This window comes from Carassius carassius, chromosome 18 (assembly GCF_963082965.1).
Source record: "Carassius carassius chromosome 18, fCarCar2.1, whole genome shotgun sequence".
NCBI lineage: Eukaryota > Metazoa > Chordata > Actinopteri > Cypriniformes > Cyprinidae > Carassius > Carassius carassius.
Genome location: NC_081772.1, coordinates 15,899,582 through 15,919,913, shown reverse-complemented (window position 1 = coordinate 15,919,913; position 20,332 = coordinate 15,899,582). Strand labels below are relative to the sequence as shown.

The 20,332-nt window shown below is 37.4% G+C and overlaps 1 protein-coding gene across 3 annotated transcripts in view; it reads right to left on the bottom strand.

The window, feature by feature from the left end:
* The window catches only part of LOC132092538 (pre-mRNA 3'-end-processing factor FIP1-like), a 29,361-nt gene that overhangs the window by 7,419 nt on the left and 1,610 nt on the right, over positions 1–20,332 (bottom strand). Inside the window, exons 2-14 of one of the 3 annotated variants that reach the window (XM_059498814.1) lie at positions 20,034–20,079; positions 18,821–18,866; positions 18,649–18,722; positions 18,448–18,497; positions 17,765–17,857; positions 17,515–17,642; positions 16,163–16,206; positions 12,816–12,915; positions 12,601–12,733; positions 8,883–8,934; positions 8,642–8,776; positions 5,013–5,071; positions 3,700–3,904 (exon numbers count right to left, since the gene is read on the bottom strand). In XM_059498814.1, coding sequence (XP_059354797.1) covers positions 3,700–3,904; positions 5,013–5,071; positions 8,642–8,776; positions 8,883–8,934; positions 12,601–12,733; positions 12,816–12,915; positions 16,163–16,206; positions 17,515–17,642; positions 17,765–17,857; positions 18,448–18,497; positions 18,649–18,722; positions 18,821–18,866; positions 20,034–20,079 — 1,165 coding nt within the window. The remainder of the gene's footprint in view (positions 1–3,699; positions 3,905–5,012; positions 5,072–8,641; positions 8,777–8,882; positions 8,935–12,600; positions 12,734–12,815; positions 12,916–16,162; positions 16,207–17,514; positions 17,643–17,764; positions 17,858–18,447; positions 18,498–18,648; positions 18,723–18,820; positions 18,867–20,033; positions 20,080–20,332) is intronic. The other 2 variants (XM_059498815.1, XM_059498816.1) reach the window with 2 other exon arrangements.

Below are 20,332 nucleotides of genomic sequence, written 5' to 3'. Positions count from 1 at the left end.
GGCATAAACAGGAGCACTGTGCGTCTATTGAGATGAACTAAAATAATACAGATCGCTTGATGGAGAGAGAACCTCTGAAGCCCTCAGTCAGTGTTCAGCGAGTGAAAATGTGCTAATCTTATAATAGCCGTGAACACACACACTGGCGAGTAAAATCTAAGAATTTACTCTTAGATTTGCTAACAATAGAATGGCTAACAATAGACATAATTTAATCACCCAGAGTAAAATTTAGTCGCATATGCGAGTGATTTACTCGAAATGTAGAGGGTTGTTTTGACGTTTTGCCGTGAATACCTTTAAATTGACACTGGTTTTACCCAAATGAAACGGTAAAAAACTTGTGAAGTGACTCAGAACAGAACTGATGATTTTGTTGATGTATTTATGTCCTCACTGAGTTGGCAGATGCTGAAATTATGGCAAGTGTCACACGCTTCAGTTTATGTAGTAAACAAACCATTCATTCATTCACACAGAGACTAACACGCAGGATTCATATATCAAACAACTTTTGCGGCTTAACATTTACATATAGCTACTGGTCCATATGGAGATTTGATTTGATTAATTTATGCCAACTTTGACAAATTCCGTGACTGTCCATATTAAAATCTAAGTTTCATTTTCATGACTGGATTTTGAGATTCCGTCTGAGTTTTCTGCTTCGCGGAAATCATAGCGCTGTATGCGTCAAGAACTGGGTTTGAACGGGTTCTCGGTACCACCGGTACTTAAAGAAACCTGATACCGTGACATTTTCATTTTTTTAGTACCGACTTGGTACCGAAATACCGTGTCTTTTAACAACACTAGGAACTACTAACATATACCAAAGGACCAGCACAGGACTGCAGACTCAAGGATAATAAATATGGAGACAAACGAGGAGGGTAACGAGGGAGACACAGGTGGAGCAATTGAAACAACTTGGGCCCACATTTATGGCTTCATGCAGCACGTTCATGATAGCCAGAAATACTGACAGGGTATCCATGATGGTTGAAGACTCTGTATTGGCTGCCATTTTGTGACGAGGCTCTGGACTGGCATCTGATCACATCTTTTGCACGGCGGGATGTTGGACTCGTGAAAAATAATCACATTGTCTGTTTTCACCAAAACTGATTTACTTGATTTACGTCAAAACACGGATAGAATTGTCTTTAGTACAAGCGGCGCTTGCTGTTAGGCGGGAGCGAGCAGCCAGCAGAGGATTCCGCAGCCTTCCTTGAACAGTTCATGATTTCTGATTTACGTACTGCGTGAGAAGGGCTTTGATTGGATGATGACAAGTATCGGTGATCATTCTCAAGAGATCAGCACTGCTGCTGTTGTATCAGTCAGTGGTTAGATCAGCATAGTAGTCAAAAAACAGGACAAGGGAGGTCACGTACGGGTCACATACAAATAAATTAGGCCCAAATACGGGACATCCCGGCTTGTGTATGGTGAACAGAATTGTTGTCGTTCTCTCAGCAAGTGGCAGACCGTGATGGATTGTGCAGTGTTGATATGATATAAAACAGTGATGAAGAAGTCAAATATTTGTCAGTGTATATCATTTGTTGGTCAGTTGGTTCTCTACTCTATCAGAGCAATGGCACAGATGCTAAGCTGCTAACATACCCTCAAAGCCTTGGCATGTGCAGCTCTGTCTGACAACATTAATCTTCATACCATGCCAAAAGTGTGTGTGGCTTCGCACAGGCCCAGCATGAGTCAGAAGACTCATGTGGAGATTTGACAGTCATTTTATTTTGCACGTTGTCACACTTTTTGATTAAAAAGCAACCCTTAAGGCACTAAAGAGGACATACTCATACAGATATTGAGATATGGTCACTCATGTTCATGTGAAGTGAGAGCAAGAGACAGCTTATCTAAAAGAGCAAGAGCATGTTGACTTCATAAGTGTGACAGACCGGTGTGCTTCTCCACTGTTGTACTGACCTGTTTTAATCTCAGATCTCTCCACGTGACATCACACTGAATACTGCCACCAAAGCAACGACTCAAATGTTCCTCAAGTCAAAGAGAACTCAATATAAATTGGCCAAAAGTGAAAAATTCCTTTCAAACTGTACGACTTTCTTCTGTGGTACACAGTAATTCTAAGGAATGTGTTGCTTGCTTTGGGTGAATTGCCGCATGGCCAAGTTTGATGTCCCATACTCGGAATTTGTGCATTGCATTTAACCCATCCAAGTGCACACATACAGTAGTGCAGACACACATGGAGCAGTAGTCAGCCATATTGATGGAGCGCCCAGGGAGCAGTTAGGGGTTTGGTGCCTTGATCAAGGGTCTCACTTCATTCGTGGTATTGAGAGAGGAAGAGAGCTCTGGTTATTCACTCCCCGATTCTCTAACCATTAGGTCACGACTGCCCCTTTGCTGCATTAAGTTACAATGAAAGATAACTGAAGTTGCCAAGCTACAAAACAGATGCAAATCACCATAAAATAAACCATAGAAACGGTCCACATGACTCCTTCACTTCTTCTGAAAGAGTTAATTTGTTGTTAAGTTTGGTCTTTTAAAAGAATGTGTTTCAGTTCACAAATAAATGAACAAATCTAAATCACTCAAAGATCTGATCATCATCAGTGAATAATTTCAGTCTGTTTCCCACAAAAAGCTGTCATGGCTTCTGACTTGTAATATGAAGCTTGTAATATGAATCTGATAAACCCCTTTTTATGATTATTTTGCTTCATTTCTGAGGCGTTAAAAGCTCTACACACGCTGTAGACTAGGGGTTGAAAGACAGTTTTTTTTTTAAAGTTGACATTTATGAAAGTTGAGTCTGACTAGTTACTGATGATTCATTAATGAACAAGCCTGAACCTTGAGCTGAGACTCGAACACCTTGTGCACAGCTATGACATATGACACAGTGCTGCTCAAATGGCTATTGCTCCTATAACAGCTAATAATTCTTTTGTCTTTGTGTCGTTATATTTCTCAGATTTCTGCTCATTCTAAATCAGATGCAGATAAAGTAGCACAGTAACGTTTACATTTACTTTAATATGAATGCATTAATGAGAAAGCAATTGCGTGTGAAATAATTCTACCTGCAGGCATCTAGAACTAGAACATTTCAGTTTCAAAGCTATTTTATTGAGAAATCACAGAACAGTGTTGCACTACTGAATGATTCTGTGTGCTACTGTCTGTCTACAAGCAACTGTTTGTAGCCAATGTGTGTGCGTTACAATGCAGCAGCGCATTAGATTAGAATGGCGATTAACTTACTGTACAATAAGCTGTTTAAAACGTGCATTCTCCCATTCAATTTCCAGCATCCAGATGGTATAATCACACAAGTGTTGTGAAGCGCTTTCAGAGTATGCATTTATTTATAATTTTAATTGTTTGTAAATGGAGCATATATGTGGAGATCAAAGATTTCTTATCCTGTTGCACTTGTTTCTTATCCAGTGCCCAGTCAATGCCCAGCTTAATGAGTCATGGCAGAGCATTAAATTCGACTAGTTGACTAGCCTGTGCAGCCCCTACTGTGGACTGGAAAAAACCAGTTGCTACAAATTTCTAGTTTGTGTTTCTCAGAGGAATGGAAGTAATGCTAGTTTAGAATGACACAAGTCAAACAATTGCACAGATCTTAAAAACAGCTACAATACAATGTCCAATTAACCTTGCTATATTGAGACTGTTAATTGAATGTCCTACCTTCTGTGCTCTTGGGAGGAGGGGCTGTGTTCTCGATCGGTTTCTCTATAACGCTCTCTCTCCTGCTCTTGGTCTTTTGTGTGTCCTCTTTCTCTGGCTTTCTCTCTAACCCTTTCTTTGTTATGACGGGTGTAGTTTTCCCATGCCTTGCTGCTGTCTATCACACCTGACCATGAAGCCACGCCCACTGCAGGTGTATACACACCTGGAAAAAAGAAAACAAAATTATTAAAGCAGCAGATAGGAATACATATCTATTTATATTAAATATAATAATAATTATACAATTAAATAAATAATTAATCTATGTATCTATCTAGCTACACACATACAAACAATGATTTACAATAGTGACATTAAAAAATTTAATTAAAAAAACTATATTAAAAAAGCCATAGCAGTTTTATGCAGCACATTTTTGCTGAATATTTAAACTGCACATTTGAGACAGATGGCAGGATAACAGCTTGCTTTTACTAGAACAGCTATTGCTTTCTCTCTGCCTCTCTTTTACTCACAAACATGAATACAACAATCACTGAAAGCTCACAGTGACGATAACTGCTTTAGCCTCTTGAGCACGCCCAAATCATTACAACATGCAGAGGTTAACAAGGCAACAGCAGGTTTTCTGACATGCTCATTTTTCTCTGAGTGTGTGTATGTCCTTGTTAACCTCTGCCTGCAACAATGATGTGTGCTGGACTGCAGTGGAAATGCTTGCAGTGCATTTCTATGCTCAGTGGCTGGAAACGCATCCCTCTAGTTCAACTGGACGTGTGTGTGTTTGTGGGTGTGTAGTGATGATGAGAGGATGTTGAGTATGATAACACTTTGTATACAGTAACTGTAGTCTCCACCAACCGCACACCTACCCATGCATCCTTATAGTTCTGTGAAGTGTTTGGCAGTCTGGCTGTGTTTGTGTGACCAGAAACTCTTCTTTTCACTTTATTTTTTTTTTTTTTGGACTGGCAGTCCAGGACTTTGGATGCTCCAATTAAGACACACCAAATTCAGGTTCCAAACTAAATATTTTCTCACTATTCGCTACAAGATGTTTGGAAAATCCACAAGGAAATGTTCCTCAAACACAGACTTCCTTTCCCACACACATAATTCAGGAGCCAATGAAAATTCTAAATGTTCCATAATAAAGTTTATTTCATTTCTCAAGTCAAAAATGTATTGCCTAACCTTTGAATCACTAAAAATTTGGATTAGGTTATAGACTATTAGGTTATAACTGGCATAAGTTTTACCCAAGATGACTAGTGTAGTGCATGACTTTCATAAACTTTCAATGTTCATACCTGCAGGGAAGGGGTAAGGTGTAGCTGAGCGTCGATCATAGCCTCCCAAACGTCCACTGCTGTAATAAAAAAGATAACGTTAGTGTTGACAGCGTGGTTAAATCATCTACTATTTTGAAAGGTTCTTATTTTAAATATTTAAAGTAGTTCGAGTTGAGTTTTTTTTTTTAATATAAATTCAAATGTATGCACATACACATTAATCTGACCCTTAGTTTTTCTCTTTCAGGAAAAGGAGGTGCTGTAACATATTCAATATGATTTACTTTGCCCAAATTGACCCTTGTGAACAAAGCAAGACCCCATTATTTTTTAACTAACAACAAAAAGAGGAATAAATAGAGCATACCAACAAAATAGGCAAAAAGGAAAAGGAAAGAAAGAGGTAGTCAGACCTTTTTACAATGATCAAAAGACGTTCCTCTGTTTAAGAGCTCAATTTCTTCATTGTTTGATGTTACTGGCATTAACTCAAAGTGCAGCATGCGCCCGGTAACGTGCCAGCAGTGTGCAACTATGTGTGTGATAATGTGAGGAGATACAGCTCTGGCAAACACACCACTGGTGATCCATAAACCCTGGATGCCTGCACCACTTCCGGGGCATTCTGCAGGAGTAGAAGTTAAGTTTGTGTGTACAAGAAATCACATCCAACAGGACTCCTTGTGGTTTAGGTGTTGGTTAAGAGTGCACAGTTTCTATTAATATCTCTGAAATACACGCCGCTTTTCTGGATTCTCTTTCTCGTTGTCTTTCTCCCTTGCTCTATCCCACTTCTTCTTTTCTTTGCTTATGAACCCTTTTAAATTCAGCCAACTACAATACATGTTGAGTATGTTTTATCCCTTCACTCTTGCTTTATGTCTATATAGAGGAGAGCAGACAAAAGAAGATGAGAGGAGGAATTTGTGATAATCAATGTTAAATTATCTCGCATTTACAATCTAACTCCTGAGGTAAGCCTTAATTAGCGACTGGCTCATTAAGACAGCTAATCATTGCAGAATTTGTTGAATTTTGGCTCACAGTAATGGCTGTGCAAAGTTGCTGCCCATCCAGTAGGCTGTTCCACATTGCTCTGGTAAGTAACCGTATCAACAACACAATTATTATTGATATTCCACAACATGTGATGAGGGATTGCTGACAAGTAATGAGTTATACTGGATGTGGATGCCAAGTCTCAAGACATTTATTCAAACACAGTGTTGAAAGCAATTTGCCTTCAATATAAAATTAGTGTCTCTGCCTAAAAAGTTGTGGAAAATGGATTTCCTAGACATGGACTGTAAATTCTCTTGTTGACTGGAGAGCCAAAGCATGATAAATTTAAAGCAGAAGGAAAGGTGTTGTGCTTTTGAAATGATGTCCCAGAGAGCACTATTTCAGGGATGTCCCTCAGGGCTTTGAATAAGGACCCTTTAAATGTACTATATATAACCAGCATGTGATGTTTATGTATGAAAAATGAGCATGTACATGACAGATAGGACAGAAAAAGAGAGAGTATAAGAAGAAAAGTGAGTTTTTTGGCATGATGGTGTGAGAGGAAGTGATTCATGAATTATACAGTCCTTGGTTGGCAGGGTTCGGATGAACGGAAACTCCTTCAAGGATGTTTGGACTTGGCAGAGATACTGAGACGTGAGAAGAACCATTCTTTAAACAACAGAAAAAAAGTATGAAAAAAAGCAAACCTAAGGACCAGGAAACGGGAGAAAAAAAATTGAGGAAGCTGGGTCAGAAATGGTGAAAAAAGTATAAAAATAGCACAAATAAACAGAGATAAAGAGGATAAAAATATTTAAAAAAATGCCAACAAAGACAGATTTTTTTCTTTTCATTTAATGTATATATATATATATATATATATATATATATATATATATATATATATATAAATTTACCCATGATTTCCCTGCAGCCTTAAAACAATTGGCACTGAACCACACAAATGTTCTGCAGATGATGATGCCTGTCAAACTGTGAGGGGGAGTGAATCTAGAAATAAAGTTGGGGGGAGATAGACAGGCCAAGACTTGGCTGTTTTTTTTGGGGAGAAAGGGAGGAAGAGTATGAGGCATAGATGGATGGGGAGTTAGTTCTGGATGTCTGGAGTCACAAACATGGCCACCCTGTCTGTGTCTGTCTCTGCCTTATTAGGCATTTGACTGGATGGGGGACATTCTTTTAACCGTATTTTAGTCCTAAGAAGATAAGTTACAGTGTCAGACAGAGCTGAGAAGCAAATAAGTATGTGTACAAAGAGACAGACACACACACACACACTCACGCACACTTAACCACCTTAAACACACGTTTGATAGCTTCCAAGCACAGGGATAAGCTGAAAGAGCTGGATCAAACTGAATAATAGTAATTCTGTGTGTATGGAAGAAAGACAGTCACAGTGGATTAACTGAAGCAGATGGGAGTTTAGTGCATTTGTCTTGATTTCTCTTCTTCTAAGTCTGGGGTGAAACTTTGATGAGCTGCCCTACATACTGCAGGCAGGAACTGAGACAGAAGTAACGAGTCTGATACAGCTTTTGTAGCTGCAGCCAAGATTTCCTGTCCCATAAACTCCATGAAGGCTGCCAATCATAGCTTTAAGAAGAGCCAGTCATCTCTGTCATGAGGGACACTGAATATTTGAGCCTAATAACTTTCGAACTTACATAACCTTTTACATTTATCTTTACATATATTTTTTCTCAGATTTATGTGATATTTTCTTTTGGTAGTGACAATTTACCATATAACAGTCTGCTATAAGAAAATATTGTGCCCACTGGTAGTAGCATTTATTTGCATGTGCTGTTGGGGTTGTTTTAGCACACAATTAATTAATTATGCTAATCCGGTACAGTAGCAAACACTTGCCACATTTAAGCATTACACCATTTAAAAGTAAATGTCTTTTCTTTTGGCCTACTGCTTGCTTTCTCAAGACAGAAACAGGTAATAGAAATGACTATAACTATGTTTCCATTCAAGTTGCGAAATATACACTACCATTCAAAAGGTATTTTCGGAAAGAAATTAATACTTTTATTCAGCAAGGATGCATTAAACAGATTAAAAGGGACAGTAACTGCATTTACAATGTTAGAAAAGATTTCAAATAAATGCTGTTCTTTTGAACTTTCTATTAAAAAAATCCTGAAAAATAAGCATCACCATTTCCACCAAAATATTAAACAGCACAGCTGCTTTCAACATTTATAATAAGAAGAAATGTTTGAGCAGCAAATCAGCATATTAGAATTATTTCTGAAGGTTCGTGTGACACTGAAGACTGGAGTAATGGCTGCTGGAAATTCAGCTTTACCATCGCAGGAATAAATTACATTTGAAAATATATATATATATATATTTTAAATTGCAATAATAGTAATCATAATTCAACAGCATTACCGTTTAAATATGTATGCACAAATAAATAAATAAATAAATAAGCAAACATTTTAGATTTTTTTTTCTTATTTTGGTGTTTCCATTCTTACATTTTTTGCTACATCTCAAAATTTGCATAAAATATATGGATGGACACTCGACCACTGACTTCATTTGAATATAAACTGATATTCAGGCATTTTGAGACACAGGTGTTCTTTCACAAGCTCTACCTCTTTCTCTCTCCCTTTCTTTCTCTGTCTTTCTTTTTCTCCTTCTTTTGCCTGTATAGTGACCTGCTATGTTCTTGCTTCGTCTTTCTGCTACATCTCCTCTGTCTCTCTCTCCAGTTTCTATATGACCCCAACCTGGACATATATACACACATGATCCATATTTCAAACACAAACCCTGCTATAATGCATAACAATCAACCAGTAAGAAAAAAAATAGCACTTGAATATGAACACTTACCTATCTAATGGTGGTATCATAGGTGGAGGGGCCCCGGGAGGTAATGGGAAACCTGAAACGGCAGACATAAACAGATTTTATGTGAATAATGATATGGGGAAATCAAAATTATAAGCATGAAAAATGAGGAATATTAAAATCATAAGTGTACATGCAGTACAATTATTTTCAAATGTCTTCATATGATTCCATTTATTATAAAAAATGCATGTTTGAGTCTGTGTGCGTATGTCCAGATGTCCTGACTTCCAATGACTCAACACTGTTTATGACACATCCAGACAGGATTCAACAAACTCAGTGGCCTGCAACTTTTACTGCCCCACTAACTGTGACGCCCCCCTTAAACGCGTGTGTAAAACAAATGGGCCTTCGCAGCAACCCCAAAAAACACATTCTCCCTCACATGGCTGAGACACTCTTATCTGCTTTGATCACACTTAGCCACAGACTCACAAACATTCATGCACATCTGGGCACCATCCCACTTTTGTTTTTCCACAGACCCCTGATGGGGGCCAGCTCCAAAAGATAAGTTTTCAACGACAACACAAATGACTGAAAAAGGCTTAAAGAAAAACAGTAATTTGAGAAACCCAGAAATCACGCAGTTCTGGCTAACACAAGATGAGGCAGAAATGGAGCGCAACTCCAACGCATGCATCCACTCACACAGAGCCTCGCAAATCATCTGTGCTGTCCTTGAAACTTCACAGTCCTCTAAGAAAGTATGTACTTTGTGAACTATGCCCTAAACTATTCTAAACTACTTTTTAGGTCTGCCTGTGGATGCTATGCTAATTTATGTCAGAGATCTGTTGCAAGCTCTAGAATAGTTCAGTAAGATCACAGATCTGCTTGTGGTGCACATTAATAGATGCTCCAAACACTGTTTCTGTGTCATGAGTTTGGCAGTGTGTATTTTGATCAATGGGGCAAAACAGACTACACAAAAATAAAATGTCAAATATATGGTACCATTTTACAAAAACATTAGATCATGCATAAACTATCAAGAACAATTAAGTACACATACACATACACATCATTCAAACACGTTTCTATAGGATCATGTGACACTAAAGACTGCAGTACTGGCTGCTGAAAATTCAGCTTTGTCATCACAAAAAAGAATTGCATTTGAAAATATATTATAACATGGACAAGTTGCTTTAAATTGTAATAACATTTCTTAATATTACAGTTTTGGTCAAATCAATGCAGTCTTGGTGAACTTATTAATCAAAAACATTGAAAAATCTTAAAAATTAGTTTATTCATGTTTGTTAAAAATACAGAATATGTACAATCTGAAGTGTATACATCTGTATACACTTCATTTAAAAAAAACTGTATACATCGACATTAAAAAATCTGTAAAAGTATATTGCATTCTAAGTTTATGTTTCTTTAATTTCTTTAATTTGTTTTGTGTGTGTTTGTGTGTGTGTGTGTGTGTGTGGGTGGGTGTGTGTGTTTGTGTGTGAGACAGGGTTGACAGTATCATTATAAGTATTTTCTCTTTTTTTAGATATTTAGATAAAGGGTGCTTAAAGGTACTTTATGAATGTTTACAACCATTAATGTCCTCTAAAAGTATCAAAGCGGATCACTCTTTTTGTAATATAATATAATATAATCCTCTAAATATAATAATTGTATAAATACAAATCCTCTCCTAACAAATCTGTCATTAAATTAAATTGTCAAATCTGTCATTAAATTATGATTTGAATGAAGAAAAAATAACAAAAACAAAGCTCTCACACCTCCACAACTTCATTTAATCAAACCATTCCTCTCCTAACAATTGGCTCTCTCCATCTTTCCCCCTCAGCACATTTTCAGTGCCACGATTCTGCTAGCATGCCACTTTTTCATTCTTCCCGCCCTGAGCTATTTTTAGTCACACGCAGCACATTAATGACACAAAAGGAACAGCGTGGCCGTAACGGGATGGTGATATCCGCAGGGTGAGTGAGTCAAAAATAGAGAGGCCTATAACTTAAAGATGGGGAGGTGGGCTTCTATGATAAAATGAAAAAGGCCTGTTCTGGATTATAGGCTGAACTTCAAAGGCTAGGCCTGACCAGGAAGTTTGATATTTTGACTGTATTAAAAAGGATGAGTGGGTCCTGAGTGTGAGTCTGTCAGTGAGAGGTCTGAGTGGGCCGGTGGAGGGGTGGCAGGATTTGGCAGAAGGGGATTTTTTGATGGGGCTTTGAAGCGGAAGAGGGGTAGGGTTAAGAGAGCTCAAATATAGAAGTTCTGTAAAAAATGTGGAGGTGCAGCATCTGAGCAGAAAGTTAGGCCTGTACTGCAGAGGAAAACCTGGAGAGAATTACACACACCTGGATACAGACACACCAGCTCAAGCACATATGTTGTCAGACTCCTACAGAGACACATGCATGCTCAATATTTAGTCACTGTCAAATGAAAAACACACATCTGCTGCAGCTCATCTGGTTTAGCACCTGAACTCTAACTTTTAACCTTAAGCACACAGCATTTTGGGGCATCATGGGACATTTCACTGCGCTCTGAATCACAGACCTAGTATGCAATATTTTAATGGTGAAAAACACATTAACAAACTACTTCAAGAGGCAATTGAAGTAGATTCATTTTTGTTTGCTATACCACACTTAGCAAAAATAACGGTTTAGGATATTTAGGATCTCTTCATACCAGGAGAAGACAGCAGCTCGCTCAATATGGGTCTGAATCAATCACATCCTGGATAAATGTTGTCATGGCAACCACAAATTCCACACGGTTGGCTATTTGTATAATGCAGTCCAATGAAAACATATCAGCATGTCCTTTGACCTTCCCTTGGACTGTTTAAAAGAGTGCTGGCCTTCAGTCAGGAAACTTCCAGCTTCACGGATCAAAATAAGTCTTATGCTCAGCAAGGCTGTATTTATTTGATCCAAAATACATTAAAAACAGTAATATTGTGAAATATTATTACAATTTAAATAACTGTTTTCTGTAATTATATATTTTAAATAAAATTTATTCCTGTGATGACAATGCTGAATTTTCAGCAGCTATTACACCAGTCTTCAGTGTCACATGATCCTTTAGAAGAAGCTTTGATGTGAAAAAAATATTTTTTAACAGTTTTAAAAGAAAAGCATTTATTTAAATGTATGAATTTAAATGTATGCATTTAGCAGACGCTTTTATCCAAAGCGACTTACAGTGCATTCAGGCTATCAATTTTTACATATCATGTGTTCCCGGGGAATCGAACCCCTAACCTTGCGCTTGATAGCGCAATGCTCGACCAAATGAGCTACAGGAACACAGGAATATATTTATTTAAAATATAAATATTTTGTAAAAAAAAATTTATGTCATTACTGTCTCTTTTGATAGTTTTTTACTGACAACAAACTTTTGAAAAAAAATAAAAAATAATATATTCTGAAAAATAACATTAAAATTTCTAATTTAATCTTATTAATAGTATTATGATGATTGACCTGCTGGTTATTAGAATAATCTGGTTAATATGCTGCACTGTATCACTATCGGACGTGTTCTGCTTGATTTTGCAGCTATTAAAAGTGAGTTTTGAAAGAAGCTGAAGGAAAACCCTGCAATGTCGTAACATTCACATGCTACTACGGCACTACACAGCACAGACCCGTACCTTTTCTGCTGACACAGTGAGTGTGTATGAGTGTACAGCAATTAGCTCACTTACCAGGTGGTGGTATGAGGGGAAGAGTGGTGCTGATGGAGGGAGGAGGAAAAGGTGGAGGTGGGATATTGGGAGGAAAGAAGGGCAACAGCTTTGGGGAAGATAGCTCTGTGTCCGAGGATTGCTCGGACACAACCTGAAATCACATGAGTATATGATATCAGTACTCTATCTTTACAGCGATTCACTCTGTGTCCATCAAACATGCAAAAACACACCTGGATGTTATTTTCATCAGCACTGTGACGTCTTCTTCCTTCCACTCGACTGATGGTCCCTGCTTGTCCTCCGATAACATTGATCCCACCACTCGACTTCCTGCATTCACACCCACACGCATAAATCAAAGTTGGATCATTATGTTGAGTCCATATGTGTGAGTGAGGAGGATGAAATGTGCGTTGCACACTGCAAGCCATTTAATGAACCACAAAAGGTTCTCTTTATTTTGTGCTATAGCATACTTGGAACACACACAAAAAGACAATCTCAGTCAATGCTATTTTCGTGCTGATCTGGGAAATCTCTGATGTGCTAGACATATTTTTAGCTCATGTACACACAGCAGTCATACGCTTGCGCGAATGTGTGGTAGTCATCACCATTCATAAATCTTCAAGTCTCCTGAAACAAGGCTACAAATACTCGCTGTAATGCACAAATGAACTGGGCAATAACCTATTTCAGTCACTAAAAATTAATCAGATAGAACAGAGCGCATTAATGCTGCATTAAACATTATGCATGCTGCAAGCATTCAAGAGTCTAAGTAACACTGTCAGCTTTCTTATTGTTTCTGTCTTGCTGGTGAAGTTTGGGACAGAGTAAGAGTCATCTACAAGGCAAAAAACACTCATACAAATATAAAAGCCTTAAACTGGCACACTTCTGATGTCACCTACTTTCAGCAGACACAACAGAAGATTTAAGTGCTATATCCTCTCATGATTTTATGAAAAGGTACACATAAAAAATTCACACCCCAGCCCTGGCTCTGCAGTCTGCTCTCATTTGTATTTTAAACCTCAGCAATCTATGTCATGCAGTAAATATTTTAGACAGATTTATCAATTTAAAAGGATGATCAAACCAAAATAAAAATTCTGTCATCATTTACTCACACATAAGAAGATACTGTGAGAATGTTGGTAACTAAACTGTTTTGGCACCATTGAATGCAATTGCATTCAGCAAAATATCTATACGTTCCAAGGTAGAAAAAAGGTCATACTGTATGATTTTTTGGGGGGGGGGGGGTGAACTATCCCTTTAAAGAAGCATTCAGTAATCTTCCCCTATCAAAATGTTTTACACTTAAAAAAAAAAATAATAATCCTGTTTGCTAACCTAAGGCCCTGTTCCAAATGGCACCCTAAACTCATGTGGTCTTGCAGTGTGGTCTCGGCAGAAGTGCGCATCAAGGTGCATAATGGCCACAAAGGAGGCGCTCACAAGCACTCTTCTGAAAGCTAATGTAATGAATGGGACAATTAAAACAGAGACTGTTGGCAGCCTGCATGTGGCACCCATTGTAAATCTGCAAAACCACAAGTGCACATGAAGCGTGTCATTTGGGACAGGGCCTAAAACTTCCTTCATATCTATATCTTAACAAAAGTTGTTTAATTGTGCATAGAGAGGGTCGACTATGAAGGTGGTCATTATGAGATTACATGACCAGCTGAATATTACTCACTTTTTCTTGCAAAACCCCTTGTGACGCTTTTACTTGTGGAATAAATTAATCATGGCTAATATATCTGCAAATATAAGTTTGTGGCATTAGTACCAAAAACTTGGCAGCTACAGTAGGTGTCCGTTTAAGCTCAATATGACACAATATCAATCAAAAATTTCTGAGTGCACTTCTGTGAAAGACAAAATAAGAATTATTTTAGAACGTTTCAACCGTCAGTGGGGTCCAAAACATTATTGTAAACAATGACTGTATGCATAATAAAACAGATGTCTGCTTTTGTGTTTCACGATGAAATAGAAGTAGTGGCATTTTATTTTTATTTTTTTTTGTATTGTGATGCACAGCCGAGTGTGACAGATTACCTCAAATATAACATAGGAAAAGGAGTCGGTTCTATGCATCAGTTTTTGATGTGATTTTATTATGTGGGCATTGCACTCCAGTTGAGGCAGATAAACTTAAGCTTGCAGGGGTGTAGGACTAAATGATTGGAGAAGCCCAGCATACATCACCAGAGAGAAGTCTGACATCTACCAGAAGATTCAGATATGACATTGATTAAAAATTATGTTTTCAAAACTGTTTTCAAAAATAAAAGATGTGTTCACAATAAGATCAATAACATGCATTCAATCGTGCTGACTTTAAGTAAGTCCCATTTATTAAGCATGCAGTACCAGCATATGCACATGAATTCATTTTTTAGTGTAAAAACATTGCATTTGAATGGGGCTGAACAAGATCGAATGAAAATCTCTGTTAAGACCCTTTTGATTCTGAAAATGCCACATCATGCTCTGTGTTTAAATGGGCGTACAGTGACTGACTCCTGCATCCTGTCTGTACGTGTGTGTGTGTAATAATGAATGCTGGACTGTTGCTTTACCCTTGAATGCTCCAGTTCATACACGTCCCCCTAAGCGAGTCATAACCTTCAACTGATTGAGGAGAGGTTCAAGGAATGGCTGATTAAAAATCACCCCCGCTAACTCCTGCCCAGGACCAAAGAGAGTCTGGACCACCAGGGCTGAACCATGGCGTGTGTGTATTTGTGTTGTGTCTCACAGAAAAGTATTAGTGAAATATTATAGGTTTCAACAGTCAGGATGTTTTCTGCAGGGGAGAACAGAAAACAAGAGCTGATAGAAGTCAACTGGAAAAAAAAAAAAAAATTTTTACTAGTATACAGGGCTCATAATATGAGTACAGAGCATTTGGGACAACAGCAGAAAGCCATTATCATGTAATGATGCTGTTACTGGTAACATGGCTAGCACGTACAGTAAATAAGCAACCATTAAGAGTGCTACACTACCCTTATGCCAAACAATTCAACTGCACGAGATGATTCAAGAACAAAAATAGAGAAAACGGCAACAGAAATTACATCAAGTATACTGTAGTTATTCTACGTCCTCTTCATTACAGATTCTTGATACAGTTTATTTAACTCAATGCACTTTGTATGCAAAGGCTGACTAGGCTTCTCTGACATCACATAATTTGCATCATTGGTACACCTTTTAAGATCAATTTAATCAACTGCTTACAGACAGCTGATTGTAGCTAATGCATCAGTGCATGGACTGAGTTTGAAAGGAGATTGTTGCATTCACTATACTAGGAAAACACTTAAAAAGACCTGAAATCGCTTTTAAATGGTTTTAGGATTAAAGCCGAAGCCAAAATTTTGGCCATTTTCAGTGTTTTAAAGAGAAAGCATACCAATAAAATTGGTAAAATGCTGTTCCCATATACTCTCCCTTATGTTGTTCCAAGAAGTAAAATGTGTGCAATGTGTGTGTATGAGTTGGTTGTTTCGTTTTATTGGTTCATACTGATGTGTTTGATAAAGGGTTGATGTACCTGGTTGAGTGTTCTGACAGATCATTACTAGAACTCTGATGAACCTGGGGAGAGAGAGCACACATTTATATGTACTGTATACATTGACATTTATGCATTTAGAAGACACTTTTATCCAAAGCGACTTACAGTGCATTCAGGCTATACTTTTTTTTTTTTTTTACCTAACATGTTCTCTGGAAATCGAACCCACAACCTTTTGCGCTGCTAACACAATGCTCTGCCACTGAGCCACAGGAACCTAAACATGCAGTGTATACACACTCATTCTACATACACAAGTGTTCCAAAAACTCATGAGCCACCTACAGGAGCAGAATTTTAAGTCACCATAGGCACTTCCAAAGTAAAAGTTGTTCCAAAAGTTACGAATCCAGTTAGCTGCCTCCTCCTAAGATTTTGTTTTAGCCAAATTCTAAGGCATTTTTGCATGTGGTGAATGCAGCCCCAGAATGCTATGCACTGAGCTCAACGGAAAAAAGAAAAAATCTGGCAGACAAGGCAAAAGAAAGGTTCACAAACCAAAATAACATAAAATTATGATAAAATAAAATATAAAAAAAAACTACATTTTGCCAAATATTTGTGTTTGCTAAATCTTTTTGTTTGCTTATTCCTGATGTGTGTTTGATCATCTGCAATACGTCTATAGGACGTTTTCTATAAGATGTCAAATATACATTCAGAAAATTTCTTTAAGATGTTTATGATTTAGAATGTATGTTAAATTGACATCTTAAAGATGTCTATCAGATGTTTATACACAGCAGATGCTTTCCAGATGAAGTGATCTTTAACAGACATCTTGCAGACATACATGTGCTATCTGGAAAAAGAGCTGATAATTGTGCCATTAGCTCTGCAACATAATAATGTCAAACTGTTGGAATCATTTGCAAACTTTTCATGATGCATTCAAGTCATGTCAAAAACACTCTATTTCTGAGTTGAGTGCACATGAACACCACTACAAAGTTGTAATTATGAGTGGGGAAACTTATATTTACTTTATCAGTGAGAAAACATGGCGGACATATTGGATGCAGCGTCTGTATTAATTATAAATTTGTTGAAATGTATTACTAGCTAAGATCCATGAACACAGTATTATAGTATTGTACAATTACAAATAGAATACATGATGAGTGCTCTTAAATAAATCACTTCTCAGGTTTCACAAAAGTAAGGAAACTCCCTTAGAAGCCAGCTGTCTATGTAGGCAGCTCACTGGATTTTGGAACCAAGCTTTCAAGTCTGAAACAGCAGTAAATGCCCTTTCACAACTCATTATCAACATCTTAGCATGAACGATCATGATAGAAATAAGGGCATTTTATTTATGTTAAATGTACCATTATTTTGCTTAATGACACCAGGCTCAGGATCTCTAGGCTCATGCGTAGTCGTCTCTGTTTGTCACAGTAAGCCTTCCAGGTGTCCTCATTAAAACCATAGTTAAAGTAGTCAGACAGCTCTGCACCTGCGTTTATACACAACACACGCTGTTAGCTGTACTAGATATAGATTCCTATATATATATATATGAAATAGAGGCTGAATAACACACAAACACTTCACACATCCTAATGCAATCAACTGCACCTGGCTTCCTCCATGGCTTCTCCTCAAAGGACTCCACATCCACCTTCAGGACATTGCCTTCAGCATCCAGATCCAGCCCTCTGGACTTGGAGCCTGACTCACAGCAGATAAGATTTTAGAGGCTGGATCCCACACCCATATTAAACCAAACCCAGAGAAATATCCTAAAGGGATTCTCAGCAGCACAGTTCAGTCAGGCTTAAATTTAAGCTTCCTTTCAGGAATGCATGATAGTAATTTAAGAAATATAAGACATAGAATATGTATTTTTTAGTATAAAAATCTGGAAATATTTTAACTTTTTGAATGGAAATGTTCTATAAGTTTAAAAGTGGAATGTCACTTTACAGTGTTACAATGCAATTGTAGGCATGACAGTCTCTCCATTTCTTTCGACATAGCTCCCTATCATATTTTTATTACAATAACAACAGGGTACAAAATAGGGATGGACATTAAGATGTCATTTCATTTTCAAATTAACAGTCAGTGAAAGGAAATTCTTCATTCAGAAAACGTTAACCTCAGGAGGCTGAACTACTAATCACAAGAGCTACATTCTTTTCTATTATTGATAAATATATATTTGTAATAGGGTGGAAATGTAAGTATAATTACATGTTGGTAATTATAATAAGCACATATTTAAAAATAGATTGTACTGCAATGAGTATCACTATTACCTGAAACAGAGGTCTTTATGTTCAGACTAACGGAACTAGAACCAAATGACCTACAGAGTAAACCACAAACAGACCATTAATTATCATTATAGCAATTTATTAGACCCAGAATACTTTAAGATGTCATCAGTATTTCTGTTTGACACGAGACGACTTGACACAGTGACATATATAACTAAAATTTTTGTGAGAATTACTCACGAGCCCTGAGATCCGCCTGTTTTAATGTCACCGATGGTCACACAGACATCATCATCACTGTCTGATTCACTTTCCTTTGTGAGGGGAAAAACAAAATGGCTGTTTGTAAAGGTAAATGAATGCCCTAGATAATCACAACCAACCGAAATAGATTTAAAAAATAAACAAGCACCTTGTAATTGAGTCCACTCACTCCATCAACATCACCAATCAGAGCACTGCAGTAGAAGAGATGTGTTTATAATAAACCATTTAGATTGTACAAATAATGTGTCTATTAAATGATCACATAAATAATCAAGATTCAGTTACATCTTCAAACTAGGGACTGATATAGATTATATTTAGCTAAATGGCAGTTTGGGAAAAAATATACATAAAAAGGGATTTAGTTAGTTTAAGTGAGGCCTAAATCACTGCGGCCTCATCAGGATTATTTAAGGCCAATGCAGCGTGAGGGAAAATTCTCGCTTGGGTTTGAGTTTTGCCCACGACTCTAATGAAGGTGAAGCAATCCAACCGATAAAAAACGCTGTGTCAACTTCAAGAAACAGCTAACACGTCTCGACATAATGCCGGGAAGCAGAGGAATAAAACAATGGTTAATATTCCTTCTCACTCCTACCTCAGTGAGCACATAAGAGGAGCTTAAACTGTATTAGCCCTGTGCACATCCAATGCTGAATTTAACTAGCGTCCAAAGAGTTCCACCAGACACATGTGGCTTGATCCACTTTGGGAGCATTTTTGCAAAGAGGTCTATCGGCAAAGATTTGTCACATACCGCTAATGTGCACATATGGTCATTACAAAGCGGGCATTAAATGTACATGCTTCATTTGTACAACGCTACTTGCCCTAACAGGAAATAAATGTGTCAGCCTCTCTTGTTCTGAGTGGGCACACTCATTTAAAGTGACCTGAAAATTTCTGACATTGCCAGGAGCAGAAAATCCCAAGACGACAGAGAGTTGAACTGTGCGTGTGTTTGTGTTTGGGCCATGTATTAAAGTAAATGCTGATGAAGTACATTTCTAAATGCAAATGAAATCAAATATGAGGAAGAGCTTATTCAAATATCTTTAAAAAAAAAAAGAAAAAGGGGCAAAGCAACATTTTGGAGAAGATTAATAAATCAACTGCCTGATTAAATCTGAGATGTCAACAAAAATACTGCAATAATTAAACCCAAGGTCTTTGCACCATTTTGTACTCTAACATTTCTGCCTTTTTCAATGCAGTTGTGTACTGTGTAGTCTTCAAAAGTTTGGATAAGCATCCATTCATAATGACTTTAAAAGATAAATGTTTTTTAGATAAATATGCTAAAACATGAAAAGTTCTACTCATCAACAAGCTAAATACATTTTCTTGAGCATCCTCACCTGAAAACTTCCTTTTCTGTTGTCTCTTCTTCTTCAAAATTGTCATCTGTTTATGAAAAAGAAGTAGAAAATAGGACAAGATTTGTTTTTACATGGAAACAGACGGTTAAAGAAGTTTAAAGTTATTGCTTTAGTTGTTTTTAACACTATAAAGCCTACTCTTTGACATATGTGACCCTGGACCACAAAACCAGTCTTAAGTGTCAATTTTTCAAAATTAAGATTTATAGATCATATGGAAGCTGAATAAATAAGCGTTCCATTGATGTATGGTTTATTAGGGTAGGACACTGTTTGGC